The sequence below is a fragment of the Rhyacophila brunnea genome, unplaced genomic scaffold, assembly GCF_057557595.1.
Source record: "Rhyacophila brunnea isolate RB1 unplaced genomic scaffold, BYU_Rbru_1.0 scaffold_19, whole genome shotgun sequence".
NCBI classification, from domain to species: Eukaryota; Metazoa; Arthropoda; class Insecta; order Trichoptera; family Rhyacophilidae; genus Rhyacophila; species Rhyacophila brunnea.
The window spans coordinates 30239206-30260846 of record NW_028232848.1 but is presented as its reverse complement, the minus strand read 5'-3'; the positions used below and the strand labels follow the sequence as shown (position 1 = coordinate 30260846).

Sequence of the window (21641 nt, the reverse complement as noted above, 5' to 3'; positions counted from 1 at the left end):
ATTTATCAATATCATAATCTCTCGTGTATCTGGGCTATTTTTCTTAGTCACATTCAGATATGGCAATTTAAAGAATCACTTAATTATTTTAATATTTTTTGATTTTATATAAAACCTTATTGTATATTTTATAGTTCAATTGGAAAAGAGACAATGCCTATTTTAATTCGACGGCTGTCAATGGATATACAATGTAATATCACAATCCAGCGTAATTTATACTTTCCGATTACCAAAGATGTTGAAGAAAACCTTCTATATAAATAGAGCCTTACACATAACATAGTGAAGCAAATAAAAGGGTTCCTAGTCTATTGTCATACAAAACGTGAATACGATGATGTTGTATATAAAAATGACACTTATCTCAAACTGGAACATGTTTCAATGATCTTGATGGGGAAACCGTATTTCTTCAACATCTTTAGTTGTTATAATATTAAAAAAAAATGCTTTAATATGTAATTCATTATTGATCACATAATATGAGGGTAAACGGCAAAAACAGGATCATCGACAAAATGATAATTGTGCAGGAGACCAAAAAGTAGAATGAAATCGTTGTTGGTTGGAAAATGGGTTTAATATTAAGTAAAAGAATTTATACTTATATTGATTTATCATTTATTTTGAAATATGTATAATAAAAACATTTCCTACGTTTTTGTGCAGTTTCATACACAATGAGCTGATTTTTGCCTTGACTACACTTTCTTCTCCCTCCATTTATGAAGGAATGAAATCGATTTTGGTAGTTTTAATACCATTCTTGAACACTTTCTCTGTTCAACGAATTGACATTTAAATCTCAAAAAATGCGATGAGCCTGTTTTTGACGTGTACCCTCATATGTGCTGCTAAAATTTATTGTATTGTGTTCTCAAATACTTATATTGTCAACAGTACAATTTTACTGATCACCCGCCACCTATAATACTATGCTACATTTATTTGGATTTTAAACTAAATTATTATTAGAAAAAGAAATACTTTAATAAAACCTTTTGTAATAATATTGATATGGTGTTTTTGGAGACCTATTTTTAATCACAGATAACTTTTATTAATCATGAAATATCTTGTTCGTCAGCATGACAATTCAATTGCTCGATTAATTATTTTGTCTTCGGTACGGAAATTCGACTGACAGTTGAGTTCAAGATCGAGAGAGACATCTGAACATGTGCAATACCTCATATTTTACTAATTAAAGATAGGTACTTTCTAATAGTAAGCATATTGTTATTTTAATAAGCCAATGATGTAAGTTAGTTGTAATCAATGCCAAGTCTTTCTTGAAGTTTACAGAAAAATATCTATTAAAAAAAACACCATTTCTGCTACAATCATTTATTATTACAATAATATATTATGGCAGGAACAGATTGGGAACACACCACGGCCATATTTTACCATTTTATATCGTGTATTATAGAACAGAAACATACTATTAACATCCCGACACGATGTGTCCACACGCTACACGTACTAATAATATGAATTAATATTATACTCATGTATCTTCTGTTCAATAATACATTATATTCCTGCATCTTAAACTGCAATTTATCATTTTGAAAGACTTAAAAAAGATAAAATTTGCCAAATACATTTATCTCATGAACCCGCTGATGTTTTATAGCATTACGTGTGTGTAATCTGCACGGTTTACATTGCGTGGTGTGCCGTGTTCTCGATATGTTCCCACCATTATTCCATTCTTTTTGGTGATATCGAATTAAGATGGAATAATTAAATGAAGCAATTCAAAAGAGTTAAGTACCTATATGTGATTAGAAATAGAGTGATGTAATTATGTGTTTGGAAAAGGATGTTTCATAGGAATAATGATAATATAACACTTAGAAATCATTTATTTAATTTACATTTGTGTGTATTAAAACTATATATATTGTTTTATATTAATTAATATAAGTCGGCATAAACACGCACACTATATTGACAGCTTTTAAAGAAATGTCTTATAAGTACCTACCTAATATTATTATGTATCTGTATAGAGACTATATTAGTTCCATAAAGAGTGAGATTAATTTTTTTGTGATTGTAAGCAAGGCTTTTTTATCTGTTGACCCAATTCCGATCATTTCGTCAATACAAATTATTAACAATCATATTATTTTATGTTGTATAGATGCAGTCATGTGTTTGTTTTTTTTTTGTGAGAAAAATAATTTTGTATAACTCTACAGGCAATTAAATTTTGAAAAGATTTTATCGTTTTATTATTGTATGAAATTCCACAATAAGTAGTGTTTTTCATTGTTACTATACAATTTTTGGTAGCAACCCCATGATATTTAGGTATCTGATGTTAAGAGCTTATATAAGAGCCCTGTAAGGGTGAAAAAATGAGTATTTGGGTGGTTAGCCTGAACAATGTAAACTTTGTAAAGAAAATCTAGACTGCGGCTTCTATATCGAGACATACACGTCACCGCGGTCGTATCTGTAACTAAAACCATTATAATACTGCCGACATGCAAAAAAACGAGTGGCGTAATACAGTAATCGCATACAGCACAATGACGTAGATGTCAATATATTATGTCATTATTATGCTCTATCTTTTCTTATTATAGAAATCAACGATTCATGACCATATTATAAAATAACATATTAATACCATAAAATGGTATTGTAAACATTTTTGTTTGAAAGCCACATTTTGGTACATAGATATTTGTGGCTGTAGCACCTTTTTTAAATTTCTATGATGAGAAAAGAGACGGCATAATAATAACATATGTATACACCTTTCCTACAAAGTCAACATCTTGTTCAAACTTAGCTCTCAAAGATACCCAAAACTATTTTACAGGGCATGTGGGCCCATACGACAAACATTGGTCGCAAGAAAATTAATATAACCAACCGTGGTTGCGTGAAGGAATGATTTTAAATTAAAAAATATCCAAGATGCTTACACGTATTTTAGATGATTTTTACCAAAATGAGTTTCGTCTTTCGGCATCTTCAGACTTGTGAAGTTGCAATTTATATAGATCACTAAAAACAGCTGTCCCTATGGCAATCCGAAGCTGGTAGATTATTTTGTCAAGTTCCCTTTGCTAGGTACATCCCCCTCTGTTGAACTTATGCATTTTTTACAATATGAGTTTTTAATAATTTTAGATAAATCATAATTCAGTGTGGCGAAAAATAGGCTCATGTAGGTAGGTATTCTTAATGGGAAATTTAGTTGTGAAACAAAAAGGTTTGAAATCACTGATTTAATAAAAAGATTTTCAAAGTTGTTGCATCTTATTAGGATTTGTATGAAAGTTAGTGATTTTTTTTTGGTATCACTTTCATATGTTTAGGTTCCATCTTTTTACAAGAATGTATTCTTCAATATCTTTACACATAACTCAATCTTTTGTATATTATGACACTATACTGGTAGATAAATGTGTAATTATTATGACTATCATAATTGATTCATAATTATTGTTTTACGTTGACAATGTTATCAACTTCACTTTGCAACATCTCGATTTGTTGATAAAAGGTCTGAAGTTCACTGCAGTTCAATTCCATAACTTTATTTTCAGCTAGCGATTGTTCTTTTGTTTTCATATCAATCAAGACAGTAGGCGATCGCTCCTTTTTATTTAAACTAGACGACAGTTCTATATTCAATTGCCATGATAAATCAGAGAACCGTTCAAGATTACCAAAATTGGTTATATTGAAGTCTTCAGATGTATTTTGAATGATTGTTTTGTATAAGTTTACAAACAGTTTCGACCGCTCTTCTTCCAGTTTCAGAATATTAGTGAAATCTGCTGTGAGATTGGCAGGTCGCATTATAAACTTGGACATGCGTTTCACAATGTGTTTGATCGTTTTTAAAACGAGTGACACTTCATTTGCATCGAGTTTCAAAACCTTCTCTAATGCGACTAATTCTTCAGGTGTAAAAGATCCACTGTCCGTCCGTCCATTGTTCATCATATGAGACAGCAGCTTACGAAATTTTTGATATTCTATTTGATTTATTAACTCAATTCCATTGGTCAATCTGTGAAAGAAAAAAACATAATATTTAGCTATTGAACAAAGAGGAAATCGCTAATAAATGGTAGGTAGGTACTAGAGTACGACTCCGACCATTTAAAAGTCTAATTCACTCGGAAGTACATATTATCGAGAAATTGATTTAAAACAGTACCTAATCAAAGAGAAGTAGGTACACAGATTTACCGTACTAGGCACATAGATTTTATAGAATAGATTATGTTTATTACCCCTCAGTTATTTTAATCCAGCAGGCATCCATGATTATAATGTTATTTCAACAATTCGACGTCTTTTTTATCTGTCATGTAAATTTCACAAAAAAAAAATAATTACATTAAAAATAGCGGTAAGGTCAATTTGACATTTTGTTTGACTGTTTTGACAGCTGACTGATTAGTCTTATTGGTACCAACCTGACAGTCTACAAAACAATCCAATTCTATCTACGACGCAAAAGTTAAAGCTGTTTGAATAATGATACCTATCAATATTTTTTCCGTTTATACTATTTGGGGTAATTAAAATAAATAAATTTATGATAATACAGTTACACTAGTTTTCGATAAATCTGAGTAAAAGATGACGCAGTGACGCAGCGGATTCAACAAAATGGGGAAAATATTTTAAAACATTTTGTAAGACAACACTACATCAAAACGTCAAAATCAAATTGCCAGCGCTTGATAAACAAAGTGGTGTTATTTTTCATACAAATAAAACAGAATCTGTCAATTTTGTAAAATATTGTACCGTGTTAAAAAAAAAACCATTCAGATTCGACGACTTGTGGTACAAATTAAATATGGAACCAGAAATTGTAAAATACGATCCTTTTTCATCGTTTGTCAATCCGAGTTTTTGGCATAAACTAACTCAGATTAAGCTCGATGTTGATAAGCTATCGGAAACAAGAAAAAATGTCTACGGCAGTTACTCATACCAGACAAATATTTCATGTTTGTTTGAGGTCGACGCTACATCGTTCAACAAGTATGTATATTGTATACCTATTTTGTAAGGATATCTTGTCCTAGGTCAGACTATAATAAATATTACCAGTGGAAATAATTAACAATAAAAAAATAATTTATAAATGAATTTTTAGGTCACAGGACTTCAAGCGACATTCGGCTTTATCTTATGGAGTGCTGTTGAATAAAAATACTATTGAAGACTTTAAAAACTGCGACAAAGTAGAGCTGTTAAGAGATGAGGGGGTTTTGTTATGGGAGGACATTAAAAGTGGAGCTTGCATAGAGAACCCCTCGAAACTTTCTCGCTTCTTGATTCTGTCATATGCTGTGAGTTAACCAAATCATAAAATAAATGAGAACTTTGCAAATTCTGTTTGCAATACAATACCATCAGTTGTTTGTTCTCCATTCATCGAGTCATTGATTTACTATATTATAAAGGAAGTTTTTTAATGCCGATAGAACTTGTAGTTGTACAAAATTAACTTAATTTTTTTTATGTAAAAGATCAATAGATGGTATTAACGTTTGAAAATAAGCAGCTGTTCTTGACAAAGTACATTCTGGATGTCTAATTTTGGGCCACTTTTTCGAGCACTGCTGGGCGTCAGTGGCGAAGGGTAGAGGTAGGCTAGATCTGACATAAATAGTGCACACTAAACTTTGTCAGTCATAATTATTTGTTTTCATTAAACTAAGAATACAATTTGCAGATGGTGCTGGTAAATTTAAAAAAATTCAATTAAACCCTACCTAAACCAAACCATAATAGCTTAGGTATGCTATGGATGATCTGACAAAAATAGTGCAGACTTTTTCAGCCATGTTTTGTTTTCGTTGAATTAAGAATACATAATATTACAGATGGTGATAATTCATTAAGCCCTGCCTAAATCAAACCATCACATCTATTCTACAAACAAGACTGCTTTTGGCCGCTACGGTGTCTATCTAGGATAGGTTTGTATCTAAATATTAGCACTTTTTGTAACAATTACAATAAGTTAGCCGTCTAAACAGTCAAAACTGTCTATCACGCTCTAAAATTTACCACAGCCAAAAGAGGCTCTGTTAAAACATAGGACTTATTGTAACAATTACTACTAACTTATTGTAATTGTTACAGTAAGCGCTAATACTTCAATACAAACCTACTCTAGATAGCAGCCGTACCGGCCGAAAGCAGTCTTGTGTGTAGAATAGATACGCATAATCGATAAAAGATATTCATTTATCTATAAAATGTCCAAAATTATGTATGGTTTTGGTATCATTTTAGATATTTTATAGATAAATGAAAATTTTTTTATTATTATCTCTTGCTTGGCTTGGTTTAGGAAGGGCATAATTGAATTTTAAAAACTAATAAGCACTATCTACTCATTTTAGACTTAGTTCAATGAAAACAAATACGTTTGACTGACAGCGTTTAGTGTGCACTACATAATATGTAGTGCACACTAAAATAAATATTATTTATCTCGGATCTTAACAGCCTATATTCACCTTTCGCCACTGCTGGGCGTATATCATGAATAACACAAATAATGTTGGCTTCCAAGGAGTCAATTGTGCAAAACGGTGCATTTTTGTTGATGTAATGCAGTCTGTAGGGTCTCTTCTGGATTGATCTCACTTCAGATTTGGCAATTTTGTCCAATCTGCGAAAGAACAACTCATATGGTGACGTGTTGTTCATGCGTGACTATTCATGATCATTTGGCAGACTATATTGATCACAAATGTCAAAAAGTGAGTGCAGTATCATAGTTTGGTTTGACAGTTAAGTAACCCTTCTATAAGCAACAAAATAAACACTCCTTAGCAGGCATGTCAAACTTGAGTGTGATCTACTTAACCACGATTAAAACTGGCAGTGATCTATCATACTCTCTCGAGAAGGATTACTTAATTACTTCCCTCCAATAAACATTTTTCTCCACTGGTACACATCTAAAACCGATTAGTTACCTAATAGAATAAGAATTAATTAATTATTTCTTTAACTAAGTGATTTTTTTCTTTTAGGATTTAAAGAAATATCAATATTTCTACTGGTTTGGATTTCCAGCTCCCAGTCTGCCAGTTCTGAATGAATCGGAAAAGTCATTTCTCTTAAACAAAAAATTCGATGAGACGCAGCTGTCGGATTTACTGAAAACTCATGCGAACCTCGATCCAACGCAGAAGCAATATTTCTTTGTCCAATTCAAAGAAAACTCACTGGCCGCGTGCCCTCTGTCTGCGGTTCTGACGAAGAAAGGTCAAGGGGATTATTCACTGGACGTGGAAGTTGACAATGAGATTTGCTTTGGTTTTGTCGATCCGAGTAACAATGAGTATCCCGGTTGGGCTTTGAGAAATTTTGTCGCCCTTCTGGTATATCACTGTGGAAAACTACGCGGGAAAAATGTCTCTTTCATCGCTCTGAGGGCAAAGCAGAACGATAATATTGATGACAGTTTGATTTTCAATGTGACGTTTCCAAATGTAAGTAACTGTCATTATAAGCATTTTCGCACTTAGAAACTCAAGATGAGTCGTCAACTTTAGATATTCGATTTTGTTGACATTTACAAGACAAAAAACTGTTGTCTTCAAAGCTGTTTTAGTTGACATGGTTGCTGCCGCCGTCCTAGTTTTAGTTTATACGGTTTCCGAAATCATCCAGCACGACAATGTAAATGGTCGGAAAACATCCTTATCATGCAAGATGTTGACAACTATCCTTTCAACAATTACATGCTAAATTAACTGCAAGTCATGCATTTCAGATTAATTTTTAGCAAACTTCACTCTTTTTCACTACTGAGATTTATTTGTCAGTGTCACCTTGCATTAGTGTTACAATGTTAATTGATGTTTATTATACAATAAACCATCATTATGTAGATGAACAATCACGTAAAATAATTTTTCCAAATAACATTACATAATATTATATAATGCCTGCCGTGTTCTCTCGTGGCAATTATATGTTAATGATAAGTGGGAACGATATTTCAACTAAGTTAAATTGAACGAAGTTGGGTCCTTTCTACTTTTAGTCGTTTCAACAGTGAATCATCATTCGAGTCAACTGGTTGCCTCGGTAAACTGACTAAAGTAACCAAGGTTACTAAACCAACAATTCGCATCGGCTCGTCAAACTTATTTTGACTTGTAAGTAATTGCATAGTTGATTATCATGCATTGCAGAGTGTTCTTGTTTTAGTTTCTGAATTAAGTATTACATCTTCATCCGATAGATTATTAAAATGGTCCGATGAAATGATGTTGACGAACTAACAAATTGACGTGAGACCATCTTGATTATGACTATTGGTTCAACTTAAATCGATATGTGGGACCATTCCTATCAATTTATTTTTAAACATTGCGAGACATTGACACCTGAGAATGCACCATAAGTAACCAATGCAAGACATCAACACAGAATCCCATTGTCTCGATTCATCCATACTAAAATCGGTATCAAACCTTGTCATTATTCCCAATAGATTCCCAACCTTATTTTCATCAGGAGCACATTTATAGTCAAAAATGGAATGGTGGGCGCATTTTTTTCCAATGAAACTTACGTAACTTAGACAGAGAATAACTACATAATATGTATTTGACAAATAAATATTAAATATACATCTTTAGAAAACACCCCAAAGAACCTATTAGAAAAAATCTTGAAAAAAATATGGCACCGGATAGGACTTAAACCTGCATCCATCGGATTCCGGGCAATGTGCTTTATCAATTTAGCCACCTGCGCCCTTAAATTTAATATGATTCCTTTAGGTATAGTCCGATTTCTTTGGCAAAATCCCTATTTTTAAAATGTATTGAAACAAATTATAAATGAAAACTAAGCCAGTGTTGTGTGCAAGGAGGAGTTAAGCAGATAGATTTAACATAGGACTAGGGATTGCAATACCGGTATTTCAAAAACGGTATTCCAGTATTTGTCAATACCGAAATACCGGTTTTAAAAATCCAAAATACCGGAGATAGACACACTCGTTTACGTTTTTGAAAATGAATTATAAGTTATGTGCTGCTAAAATGCAAATATATTGAGTGAATCCAACAGAGGTGAAAAAATAATAAAACAAATTTCATTAAATATAATTTATATAAGTAATTGTCGCGATGAATTATCATAATATTATTTTGAAATAGAAAACATCCATGACAAAAATGTTCAATTATGCTATAATTATTGATAACTGCACAAGCGTTGAATTTAGGAAACTTTTCCTGCAGCTAGGACTTATTTGCACTTGATGAACTTTTGAGGGCTTTAGTTAAAATTATCAATATATTCAAATTTTTTATAAAAAATCACTAGCTCTACAATTATGATCAATACATATTTTTAAATGTCAACATAATAAATGTAGGTATGTAGGTTTTTGCTATAAGATATTATTTTAAAAAGATTTTAATAGCTATATCTATTGATAAGCACCTACTTACGTCTTTTTTAATGTTTAAGAAACACCGGTATTCAATAAAAAATACCAAAAAACCGGTATTGATATTTTCATTCGGTATTGCAATCCCTACACAGGACCCCCTTTGACAAGACTTATGGATCGTTAACTTTCACTGTTTGAATTTTTAGACTGAAACAGCTCGCGAGCCTAATACTACAAGGTTCTAAGTATTCGTCCTTGAGAAAACAAACCCAACAATGAAGTAGTATTCTAAACTGCCACATTGTTACTTTTGTTTCATCAAGGACAAACACTTACAACCCTGTAGTTCTCCACTCGCGAGCTGCCAACATAAATAACTCAAACATTTTAAAATCAACAAATTATTCGTTTTAAAACCATTATAATGGAACTCTATCACGTAAACGCAAGTTCAATTATGTAATGTTCAAAATTACTTACTCATTTAATTTTCACAGGAAGAGAATATTGAATCCGGTGTTGATTGGGTCGGTTGGGAAAGAAACGAACGAGGAAAATTTGGACCAAGATTCTCCAACATGGCCTCCTCAATGGACCCAATAATGTACGTTGTTATCCTTCCGTAATACCTTTTTTCTCTGATTAAAGCACAAAAAATACAATCTTTAAATCTACAGAATATTATATACTATAATAATTAAATATTGTTCTCATCTAGGTTGGCTGAGTCATCTGTTGATTTAAATTTGAAGTTAATGAAATGGCGGCTATTGCCGGACTTAGATCTGGATTTGATACAACAGACAAAATGTTTACTACTCGGAGCAGGAACATTGGGGTGCGCTGTGGCTCGAAATTTATTGGTGAGAATTTTTAAAATTACTTTGTATTGTCCATTATTCTTCCTATGTCCTTCATTATGTCATTAAAGTCTGAAGATGATGAGCAGGCTTGTAACCTGAAACAGCTACCAACGTCACCGATTCAAAGTTTGGCAAAATGATTAGTGTTTAATGGAAATAAAGGTATTTAATAGCAGAAACCTTGATGAGTAAAAAAGAATTTGTTGGACATATAATATTATTGCTACTGTAGAACAGATTAATAAGATAAAAATGTCAAAGCCAGTCAGAATGGATCTGGCTTTGAAGCTGGATTCAGTTTATTACTTTATGATGGTCAGGCCATAATACACAAGAAATGCAGTGCGAGTGTCCTAAAATATTACCAATATTGAATGCGTGTCTCGTTTATGTGACAAGTTTTGTAACTATTGAAAATAATATATTTTTTAACACGTGGCAAAGTTTATTCCATATTTCCCAACATTCGAGATTTATTTAGTTATTTATTTAATGATTTAGATTTATTTAACGATTTAGTTATTTCTGTGGTTGCCTTCGATTGCCACAAATCGTGCAGTCATTCTTTATTGAACATATATAATTTGAAAACACTTCTGAGAAAATATAATATAACCAATAGAAAAAATCATTTTTTTGAAAAAATATGACATCCAGCAGGAATGGAACCTGCGTCTCGGGATTCGCGCCCACGCACATCGACCACAATGCTATAGGCATCCTATCTAATTGCGACACATTTTAACTAATGGCTCTTACAATACTCTATAGCGCTTTCTAAATTGAGTTACTATTGACAATCGGCTTTTGTATTATGCCTATAGCATTGTGTTATGCGTTATATATTTTCTTAGAAGTGTTTTCACATTATGTATGTTCAATAAAAATAATGTTACATACTTAAATCTTTTTTCCGTATATATTGAAAATACTATGTGAGAAACTAGCAACAAACGTTGCAACTTAATACCAATAAACAATGGTATTAAGTCGATTGTTTGAAATAATTTGTCCAGGAAACATGTATGAAAACCACTAACGCTGCACTGTGGTGAATATGAAAGATTTTGACATGGCTGAACAAAAAAATATTGGAGGCAAAGTGAGCATTATCCATTTAGTCAAACGATTTTGTCATATTATGGAACCGTGTATAGGCACTATTTGCCTCTGGTAATTACTGAGAAATAGAAAAAGTTGTCTCAGGAGGTGAAGACTTATCCAGTAATGCATCAATCCTGGATGATGATGAAGATCATTTAGTGAATGTTGTAGTTTGATAAAAGGTTTTCTTCGCATATTGCAGGCTTGGGGTGTTAGGCACATAACATTTATTGACAACGGAAAAGTGTCATTTTCGAATCCTGTGAGACAAAATTTGTTCAATCACGAAGACTGCTTGAATGGGGGTAAAGCAAAGGCCACAGCTGCTGCTGATAATTTGAAGAAAATATTCCCAGGCGTCGTAAGTATTTTCATTTGTTTATCATATTTTATAATGGAAAGCTGTTTATAGACATAACATACTGTTTGTTTGTAATGTTTGCGCACACTGTGTAGACTACGTCGAACACATGTGACTTGACACTACTACCTCTGACTGATTTTGTTCTGCACTTAGCACATGTATCTTCTCATTCTCCCATGTAAAATCACAGCTTTTGCAATGCAATCTATATAATATTAATATCTATAACAGATGCATATTTTCAACATTATATTTTCATTGATTCATGTATTAACTGCAACTTTTTAATAGGGTTGTTCGACTGATGTTAATAGTAAAAAATAGAATAGATTTATTTAATATTTATTTCAGATTTCATATGGCATTGCTATGCACATTCCAATGCCTGGACATCCAGTGGGCAGTTCATTAAGGGAACAAACCTTAAAAGACATAATACGGTTGACCGAAGCGATTTGCGCTCACGATGTTGTGTTCCTACTCCTGGATTCGAGAGAGGCCAGGTGGCTGCCTACATTGCTTGCAGCTCATTTTGGAAAGGTCAGTACCGAACATCCCGTTTTCCAAGTCTAATAAAATGAATCGATAAGAAAATTAAGTTAAATCGACAGTTAAGTCATTACTTGTATGTCATCATCATAGACAAGGTTTGTTTCTTTTGTAATTGAGTCAGTTATATTTAAAACAAAAGGTTTTATTACTTTTCGTTTAATTCAGTTTTAAACAAAATTTTGTTTTGTGATAATTATTGATGGCGACTTGCTTTTCCCTCCATTACCTGCCATGTGAATACATGTATTAAATAAGGCTCTAAGTACCAAAAAGTAGTATTGCCTGTAGTTACAAAATACCGAGTCATTGCAGTAAAATTTCATGAAGCAGACCTTTTGAAAAATGTAGTTTTACAGTGTGAAGCAATCACGGCAGCTTCTATAATTTTAGGTATTAAGAACTCGCAAGTGTCAACACACCATCGTCAGCTATTTAATATTGAATGCCGTTAACCACTACAGTGCTACTTACACCATTATAAATAAAACACGCCAACGGACTTACAACGTCGACAGGTTTAATTATTTTGCTGTATTTTTTTGACTTGCTTGAGGCACTTAGACTATAGTTGAAGTGATTGGCGTTGGTATGTAGAACATTTTTCTATAAAAATGTCAGTTTTTATTATTTTGGTACTTAGCGCCTTAATTAATAGACATATTCATGTGACCACAGCCGTGGCATAACAATGTTAAGCATCCGTAAAGGTTTAATTACAATGGCTGACGTGCAGATCCAACGATCCACGCCAATCATTGTGACCAACATCTTTACACTATAAGCAATTACACGCAACGATTCGATCGCTTTAGTCCTAGCTTTTTATTGGTTTAAAATAAACATAGTGTTGCTATTATGTATTAAAAATATAGGTTGACCGAAAACTATTTCTTTGTTAGATTGTTGGCTACACTGAACAGTTTTCCCTCGCAATTTTACGTCAAGACTCAGTTGTCAAACCTAACTATAAATATATTTTATGCAAGTAGCGAGTCGCGGCCATTTGACATATAGAAAGTTTTGTATAGTTGTGTCGACATCTTGTGGATGGTTATTAAGAGACATGTTTACAATCGAAGTGATGAATTCAGAATCATTGGCCATCTGCGGTGGCGTGACGTGCGGTAGCTTCGGATATTTTCGTACATTCTCAGCAATCTTCGCTTGAATCGTGGCAGACGGAAATAGGATTGGTTCCAATTTGCTCACGATCATTCACTATTAACCTGTAGATAACCGGAAAACTTAATATAAATTATCTATAATAGATTCTATAATAGATTAATATCGGAAAATTATCTATAATAGATTCTGGCAATCGTGGCAGACGATCGGGCCGGAAGCAATCTGCCAATGTAATTTGAGCATAAGACACTGTAAACTTTTTGAAAGCTAAGAAATTTTATCTTGTAGCAACCAAGTTGCAATGGCCGACTGACCCAATCGAGAGTTGGATCGACTTTAAAAGCTTTACCCCTTTAACTGAAATATGGAGACACTCCCGGAGGATAGTGACTGTCGTTGGGGAGGAATATGTACATAGAAAGATCATAATATTGCATTATTGACTTTTCAGCTAACAATAAATGCGGCATTAGGTTTTGACAGCTATCTCGTCATGAGGCACGGTGTCTCTACTCCGCAACATGAAGATTGCTCCATGGAAGGATGCTCGAACGGAGATGAAGTAAAACAAAATTTGATACCTGGTAACATGCTCGGTTGCTACTTTTGCAATGATGTTACCGCACCCGGAAATGTGAGCTATGATTTATTTGAATTTATAAATTTAGGGGGTAATGTTAAAGGAAGGAAGAAGGAATTAAAATAAATATTGGCTAGCCGTTGGAGCGCTGCCACAAAATAATAAATGTTGGTAGATTTTCTACATCAATCATGAAGTGAGTGCTCAGGGCGGACACTGTGTTGCCACTTGATTAATAAATAAATATTTACTTGGAATACTTTATCACCGTGTGCATGTTAAAAATTAAAATATTTTGACCAGGTAAGCATTAAATTATTTAATGTTTGTATTAACTATTAATTTATAATAATTCAATTTATATTGACATCCGGATTGCTCCAAATTTTAGTTATAACGTACCTGCACTTATTTTTTACCCCCATTTTGCACCCATTTATTTTATTCAATGATTAATTCACAAGATTAAGACAGTAATATATTTTTTTTTATTTATTTAAATTAGGGCACTTAATTGATACTTTGATGTAAAAACACAAAAATTGACAGCCAAAATTAATGCAATTTGATAAGCATCTCATGTAAAAACTGCTAGTTGATTTCATCGTAATTATATAGGACGCCTATAGCTTATTTGATAAAGCACGTTGGTGTGAATTTAGTGGTTTCAGGTTCAAATCGTTTTCTAGTAGGTATATATATATCAGGTGTTTTCAGATTGTGTATGTTTAATACAATATTGTCCGTTCACCGTTAAAGTGACTAATTGTTTATGATTAATCTATTTCTTTCATTATAGTCACAAAAAGATAGAACGTTAGATCAACAGTGTACTGTAACCAGGCCAGGGGTAGCAAACATTGCGGCAGCGTTAGCCGCTGAAATGACCATAGCTATCTCTCAACATAAACAAAAGTGAGTTTTTGACACCCTACCTCCATGAGATTTTTTATTCACTAACAACAATGTAATCATCATGCGGGTTACATGCAAATTGTCTGTATTACATTTCATTATATTGCATTTCACTGTGAGCTGTCATACCAGAAAGGGATGGCCGTATAGCATTGAGTAATGTTTCAATTTTATTAGATTCAATAAGTTTAGTGTATTAATTTGATTTTGATTGGTATCAATTAATATCTGATAATCACACTGTCAATATTATCAGATAGTGATAAGTCTTGATACTTACGAACACCTACTTGCTAACCTACTTTTCAATCATTCAGAATTTTAATTAATTATATACGATATGATTGTATTTTTAATTAGCATACTTACTTAATTTCTTCTGTCTTTCCTTTGTATTCTGGCGGTTTTTATTATGTATTTTTTAAGTGTTTTATTTAGACATTAATTTGATCTAAATGCTATACGGCCATCGGTTTCCGGTACAATATTTCATGGTGAACTGTGATACAACCAACTGCATAATATATCGTCGGTGTTTTGTAAAAAGGGCGAATCAACCATTTTGGCGAAATCGAGATTTTAATGAAAATACAATATTTACCCCACTAGCTTTGTTGTGTAAAAACGGCAAATTTGTATCTCTGCAGGAAAGTACTTAAAAACGATAATCAACTAAAATTAAATTAATTAAAATTAAGAAATAAAAAGCAAATGGGACATATTAGGCCTTTTAAAATATTATATAATAATACCTATTATAATGACAGTATTCTTTCTAAGCTTTATTATAAACTTGTTAGATAATCATCTACAGCTAATAAACAAATAAATGTCAAAAGTTAAAAATCCTCCTCATGTAAAATAGCATTTTGGTTGATTCGCCCTTTTTACAAAACACCGACGATATGTACAATTTTCTGGACACGTATAATGGGATCTACTTTTCCCAAAACATCAATTATAATGTGTAATAATTAATGAACACAATGTAACAACCACGATGGACGCGCAGCTTATGCGTCGGCCTACAGCGTCGTGGGTCCTAGGTTCGAATCCTGGGTCTGACAAGTGCACATATTGTTTTTTAATTTGTGTATGAGTCAGAGTATGGACCTACATAATAGTTTGAGCAAGTGGCTGACATCCATTTCTCGTAAAAACTAAAATCTGTTAATACAAACCTCCATTCCATGGAAGCCCATATGATCTTTTTAGACCGGACATAGTCAAAAAAAAAAATTAATGAAACGTAGTTTATTTTCATACCTACTTAGAAGTTGTAGGTCGATATATTTGTGATGTTAAGGGCGGACGTGCTCAGCTTAACCACTGGGGAATGCCAAAAGAAATGGCGTATTTCAAAAAAACACTACCTTATTCTTAGGTCAATAATTATTATAAAGCAATCATTATTCATAGGATGTTTATCACACTTGAATGGTCAAAGACATAGCTTATAATGAGTATCTTTAGAATTATCTTCAAATGTGTTAATCTTGCCCATTTTTTGAATTATAAAATGCCTAATTCTTGTCAAATTTGGGATCACAGAGATTGTCAATATAATTTTTTATCGTAAATATTTCACTATAATAATGTCGATATAAATTATACTGATGGTTTTATAAATGCGTTTAAAAATTAACAAATGTAAAAAATCTTAACACCACTGCACATTTATGTACTGAAATATGACTATATTCTAAAACATTAGAGCGAGAGGTTTAAAAGAATACTATTTTATGTATTAAAAATACTTTATGCAGTCATCAAATGTTTAAAATAAATGTAAAGGATAATAAGGCTTCAAAATTATATAAATAGAGTATCTACGTTTAAGGTACGTCCAGGATCATGCTTTGAAAATAGAAAAAAAGTTCCATTTTGACCCACGCTGAGCACGTCCGGCCATAAGCAAAAGGAAGATAATTAAAAATTCTTAAAATTACACAATTCGGGATATAATTTGCCACAGTGGTGTTACTTTAAATAGAAGGGACAAAATTTTTTGACAAATTATCGTTGTCTTCCTCAATTTAAGGATAAACGCTCCAGCCTTTTTCAACATCGTCAAACACACCGAAGACGATGATATAGTTGACAATGAAGGTATCCTTGGAGCTGTTCCGCACTCAATTCGAGGATTCCTCACCTCGTACCAGCACATCCTGCCGTCTACGGAGAAGTTCAAACAGTGCATTGCTTGCTCGAGTATTGTGATAGACCTGTACCGATCTAAATCAATTGAGTTCTTGATGAAGGTCTTTGAAAGCGCCAAATACCTGGAGGATGTTACTGGCCTTACTGAGCTTCACATAGACGCTGATAACGCAGAGGTAATCTAATATACTAAATTACGTTTATTTCACATATAAAATAGGGTAAGGGATTATATGAAAAGCCAACAGCTAATCCTGGTAACAAGTTTATTCCGAGACCTCCACGCTTAGGAAGTTTTTTTACTGTGTGTTATGTTATCTACGTTTGGTGAGTTTTGCTGGTAGACAATAGTAGGAAAGGAGCAGTGGAATGTAATCGAACGAGGTTTTAAATGCAACCGCAGGGGAAGTAGGTGGATGAATGTGGATTGACAATTGAAGCCTCCCTTCTCCCTCCCTCAATAATGATCTATGTTACATTTGGGCATTTTGAGATAATCAAATTGAACTACAGTATAACCCCTATTTTACGTTTTTTAAGGGACTGAAGAAAAAAAACCTAATTGGAGGGAAAATGTAAAAGGGGGGTATTGAAAAAAAGAACATTTAAATTTTATGTTTCTAAAAAAATAACGTTTTATTAAAAAACAACATTCAATTAAAATTTTTATTGAAAAATCGTTCGAATGTCACGACCCAATCATTGTCAAGTGCGCGTAACTCCCATATTTTGAATATTTCCGACGTAAATCGCGGGAAAGAAAAACGTAAATGCGGGTATTAAATGTACTGAAATACATCGGGACTGAAAAAAATACACGCAATTGCCGGGAAAACGTGAATTTTGGGCACGTAAAAACGAGGTTATACTGTATTTGATTGAGGAGATGAGAAGAAATTGTAATTAAAAGTCCTCCCCTGAATTCCTTAATCACTTATTTTTATTCCTCTTCCAGTTTTCCATGTGAGTCTTTTTGCATCCGCAGGGTTAACAAAAGCTCTCGTGTCATCCTCCATTTTGATAGATGCATAGATCATTATTGTAGGGAGGCCAACATAACGGATCAAAAACAAGTGACTTAATGTTGCTAGACCAAAAAAATAAATATGCCAAAACGTGATAAAGGACAGGACAATAGTTTTGGTATATGTTGGGCAATATGACAAAATTGTGCACACTTTTTCATTCATACTTATTTGTTTTCGTTTATATTGTTGGGTAGTTTTTTTTAAATTGATTAAGCCTTGCCTAAACCAAACTATAATAGATAAAAAATATTCTTCTATCTATAAAATATCCAAAGTTATGTATGGTTTTAATTGCATAATTTTAGTTATTTTATAGATAGACAACAATTTTTTGACTATTATCTATTATGGCATGAACTATCGAATACCATCTGTACATTGTAGTCTAATTTTAATGAAAACAAATACGTATCACTGACAAAGTTTAGTGTGCACTATTTATGGCGGATCTTAACAGTCTATCTCCACCCTTCGCCACTGCCTCCTATAGCATTTAAATGTTGCTATGTGCTAGAATAATATTTATTAAACTTAATTTTATTATTAGTTATTTTATGCCTCATTTAGACATGGGTCGAATAGCACAACATGACAATGAATGCTTTTTGTAAGTGATACTTTGGAAAGCAGTTTGACTCACTGTTCTACTCCATATGATCAACTCATTGTATGTATTAGATATTTCATATATTTTTCTTTTCTTGCAGATGTGGGCTTTGAGCGACTCCGATGGGGAATAAATTACACAACAATGTGTCATTGAGGAAAGATATTATTCAACATACTTACTCGAGTGCTAATATTTTGAACTCACGTGCTTTTGATGTCCAAAGCCAAAGCCTACGATGACCAATTGAGAGTGCCACTGTTGATATTATGTATAATGATTATGTTTACGCATTATTTGTATCGCACTATTTTCCATAACATTATATTACACAATATTATTTTATGGCCCAAATACGTTCCCGGACAGCTGTAAAGCAAAATGTCATTTATAACGAATCGTATTTCTGTACAATTTCCATTGAATCGGTTCTGATTTTAGAAAAAAAATTGAAAATCTCAAAGCATTTTATTTCAAAATCACATTTCCATTGAAAAAATATGTATTCATTCCGATTAATTTACAATATGATGTTCATTCCTTGTTCGAAATAAGAAAGCGCTTTTGATATATCCTTCCAGACTGGACTGAGTAGTACTTGTCACGTGTCATGGTTCGTCATATTTCATGGTGCAGGTGTTCATGACTTATTATTGTTCTGCATGCAATTCAAATATTTTCATTTTTTAATTTGGTCATTGTATATCGAAAAAAATTTGCCGTAAATTGAAATTACGCCATGATTTAAAAAAAAGTCATTATAGCAAAAAGCCATACAACAAGCGGGGGCTGTATGTTTAAGGTATAGATGTATTACATTATGTTACATTGCCGCTAGCTCTCTCCAGTACCTGTACCTCAGGGATGTTGTTTTTCTATTACACACTGTCCAACCACCGCCGTGTATAGGTCTCTCGAGCTTCTTTTTCTCTTCCAGTCATTTGCAGGGACCCATGAGCCTACCCAACAGTCAACCCTTTTTCATGTGTAGGAAGACGAGGGGATCACTGTATAATGCATATATTTCACGATTGTATATTCCTCATCATGTGGCTCCAAAGATTCATAATCTTTTCAAAGATATAAACGTCCACTCATTTTATTTTAATAAGGCCCAGTATTCTGAATACGATTTTTCGAAATTTATTTTTGTGTCAAGTGTATGTTTTTATCAGTGTAATTTTCTACTATAGATCAACTTCTATGACAAGTCTTCCACGTCACAACACTGCATGTGCTGACGCTTTACGTCACATGGTTTTTGTGATCTGATACTATTATGTCAAATGTTGACTTTAGCAGATACTATTGAGAGGAATTAAAAGCTTTCTTTTCTGTTTCTCCTCCGTACAATACTTCTACAGTCAAAATAATACACTCGTCTGATTCAGCACAAGTTTAGGCATTTTAATGTTAATGAAACTCCATGCGGTTTCGAACACACACTGAGTTATGGGCGGGCGCGAGGGAATGTAGTAGGGGGGAAGTAACTGCGAGGGAGGGTTTTAGTTCCAGAAATGACCGTGGTGATCTAGAAGACTTGACATAGAAGTCGCATTGTAACTTCTTGACTGATGTAATTTTGGGGAGTGGATGGGTGGATGCCAGATACCTATATGAATTTGTCAACTTTCGCAATAATGTAGTTTCCCATAGACGTAATTTGCCGGAACTGGTGTGTTCGTATGTCGAGAATTGAAATGAAACTGCCCATCTGAATTTTTGAAAATTAGAAATTATATTCTAATTGATTTAGTTTTGTACTATTCCTCAGTCACTATGTTTACAACACCAATGGTAAATGCACACTAACATTGACAGTATCTAATGTATCTACTATGGGTTTTTACAAACACTTAAAATATCCAAAATTGTTTTCATACTTGATACTTTATTTACTTCGTAGGTAATACGGTTTTTACCTTCTTTATTGTATAAACGAGAATAAACAGTATTCATTGTCAGTGTGTGCTTACCATCGGTGAGTGAGATGCCGAAAGGTGAAACCCAAGTCGCAAAAAACTTAAATGGAATAGTATAAAACTTGTTTAATTAGAATTTAAATTCCATCAAATATTCTTTGTCCATAGTATTAATTTTAGAAATTATATTACGAAAAGAACTTTTTCTTCAGGGAACAACGATTCCTGATGGTATTTGGTTTGCAATTTTTTGCATTGTATCGACACGAATTAAGAGGTTAGATGTCTATTTATAAAATAACATTAATGTATTCAATAACAATTTAATTTTTGACCAAAATGGGTATTATGAGTATTACAATATAGATTGACGATGTGTTTATTTGTTTCAGTATTTAAAAAAAAAAACTATTCATGAAGATGTAATTCGAAGATTAATTCTCACTCCCCAACTATGGACTGTTTGCATTTATATTCTATTATCTACCAAACTATACATTTTGTGAGACTGTTTCTAATAAGCACAAATTAGTGATTTATTATAAATAATGTTTGTGTTATTGAGGCGAGAATGTTTATGTTGTTTGGATAGTGTATGATATTTTAATGTTTATTATTTTAAAAATGGTAACATTAATAGAGTTATATCGTCACTGTTCTGGCAGAAGACACTAATTCGAAAAAATGACATATTGAGTTAGTTATACAAAATGTTCCTTATTTCAAACTTTACCGTCTGGAAACCTTCTTAATAAATAAACAGTTTTTATTTTAAAGTCATCCTTTTTACGATTACTTAATAAACTCACATGATAGACCATTTCAAACATTTTAACAACTTCAAAGTCAAAAACTCAAAACTAGTATTCTCCAGTTAGTGTGTTCTGCCAGAACAGAGACGATATAATGTGTTATGCGTCAATTACATTGAGCTACTTTACGAGCTGTTTGTTGGCGAATTTACAATCTGCCTGTAAATTCGCCCAGTGTA

At 32.8% G+C, this 21641-nt stretch overlaps 1 protein-coding gene across 1 annotated transcript; it reads left to right on the top strand.

The window, feature by feature from the left end:
• The first annotated feature begins 4491 nt into the window (after window positions 1-4491).
• On the top strand, window positions 4492-21258 carry Atg7 (Autophagy-related 7). The gene is made up of 11 exons (XM_085945751.1): window positions 4492-5034; window positions 5150-5345; window positions 7047-7508; window positions 9928-10034; window positions 10149-10293; window positions 11600-11758; window positions 12113-12301; window positions 13890-14072; window positions 14818-14933; window positions 16975-17269; window positions 18829-21258. The coding sequence occupies exons 1-11, from the start codon at window positions 4847-4849 to the stop codon at window positions 18859-18861; spliced, it is 2073 nt and encodes a 690-aa protein (XP_085801877.1). The 5' UTR covers window positions 4492-4846; the 3' UTR covers window positions 18862-21258.
• The last annotated feature ends 383 nt before the right edge of the window (window positions 21259-21641 follow it).

Coding starts and splice junctions, on each gene's coding strand:
- Atg7 (XM_085945751.1), top strand. CDS start 4,847: ATGGAACCAGAAATTGTAAAATACGATCCTTTTTCATCGTTTGTCAAT. Junction 10,035..10,148: donor TCCTCAATGGACCCAATAAT/GTACGTTGTTAT, acceptor GTTCTCATCTAG/GTTGGCTGAGTCATCTGTTG. Junction 17,270..18,828: donor TAGACGCTGATAACGCAGAG/GTAATCTAATAT, acceptor CTTTTCTTGCAG/ATGTGGGCTTTGAGCGACTC.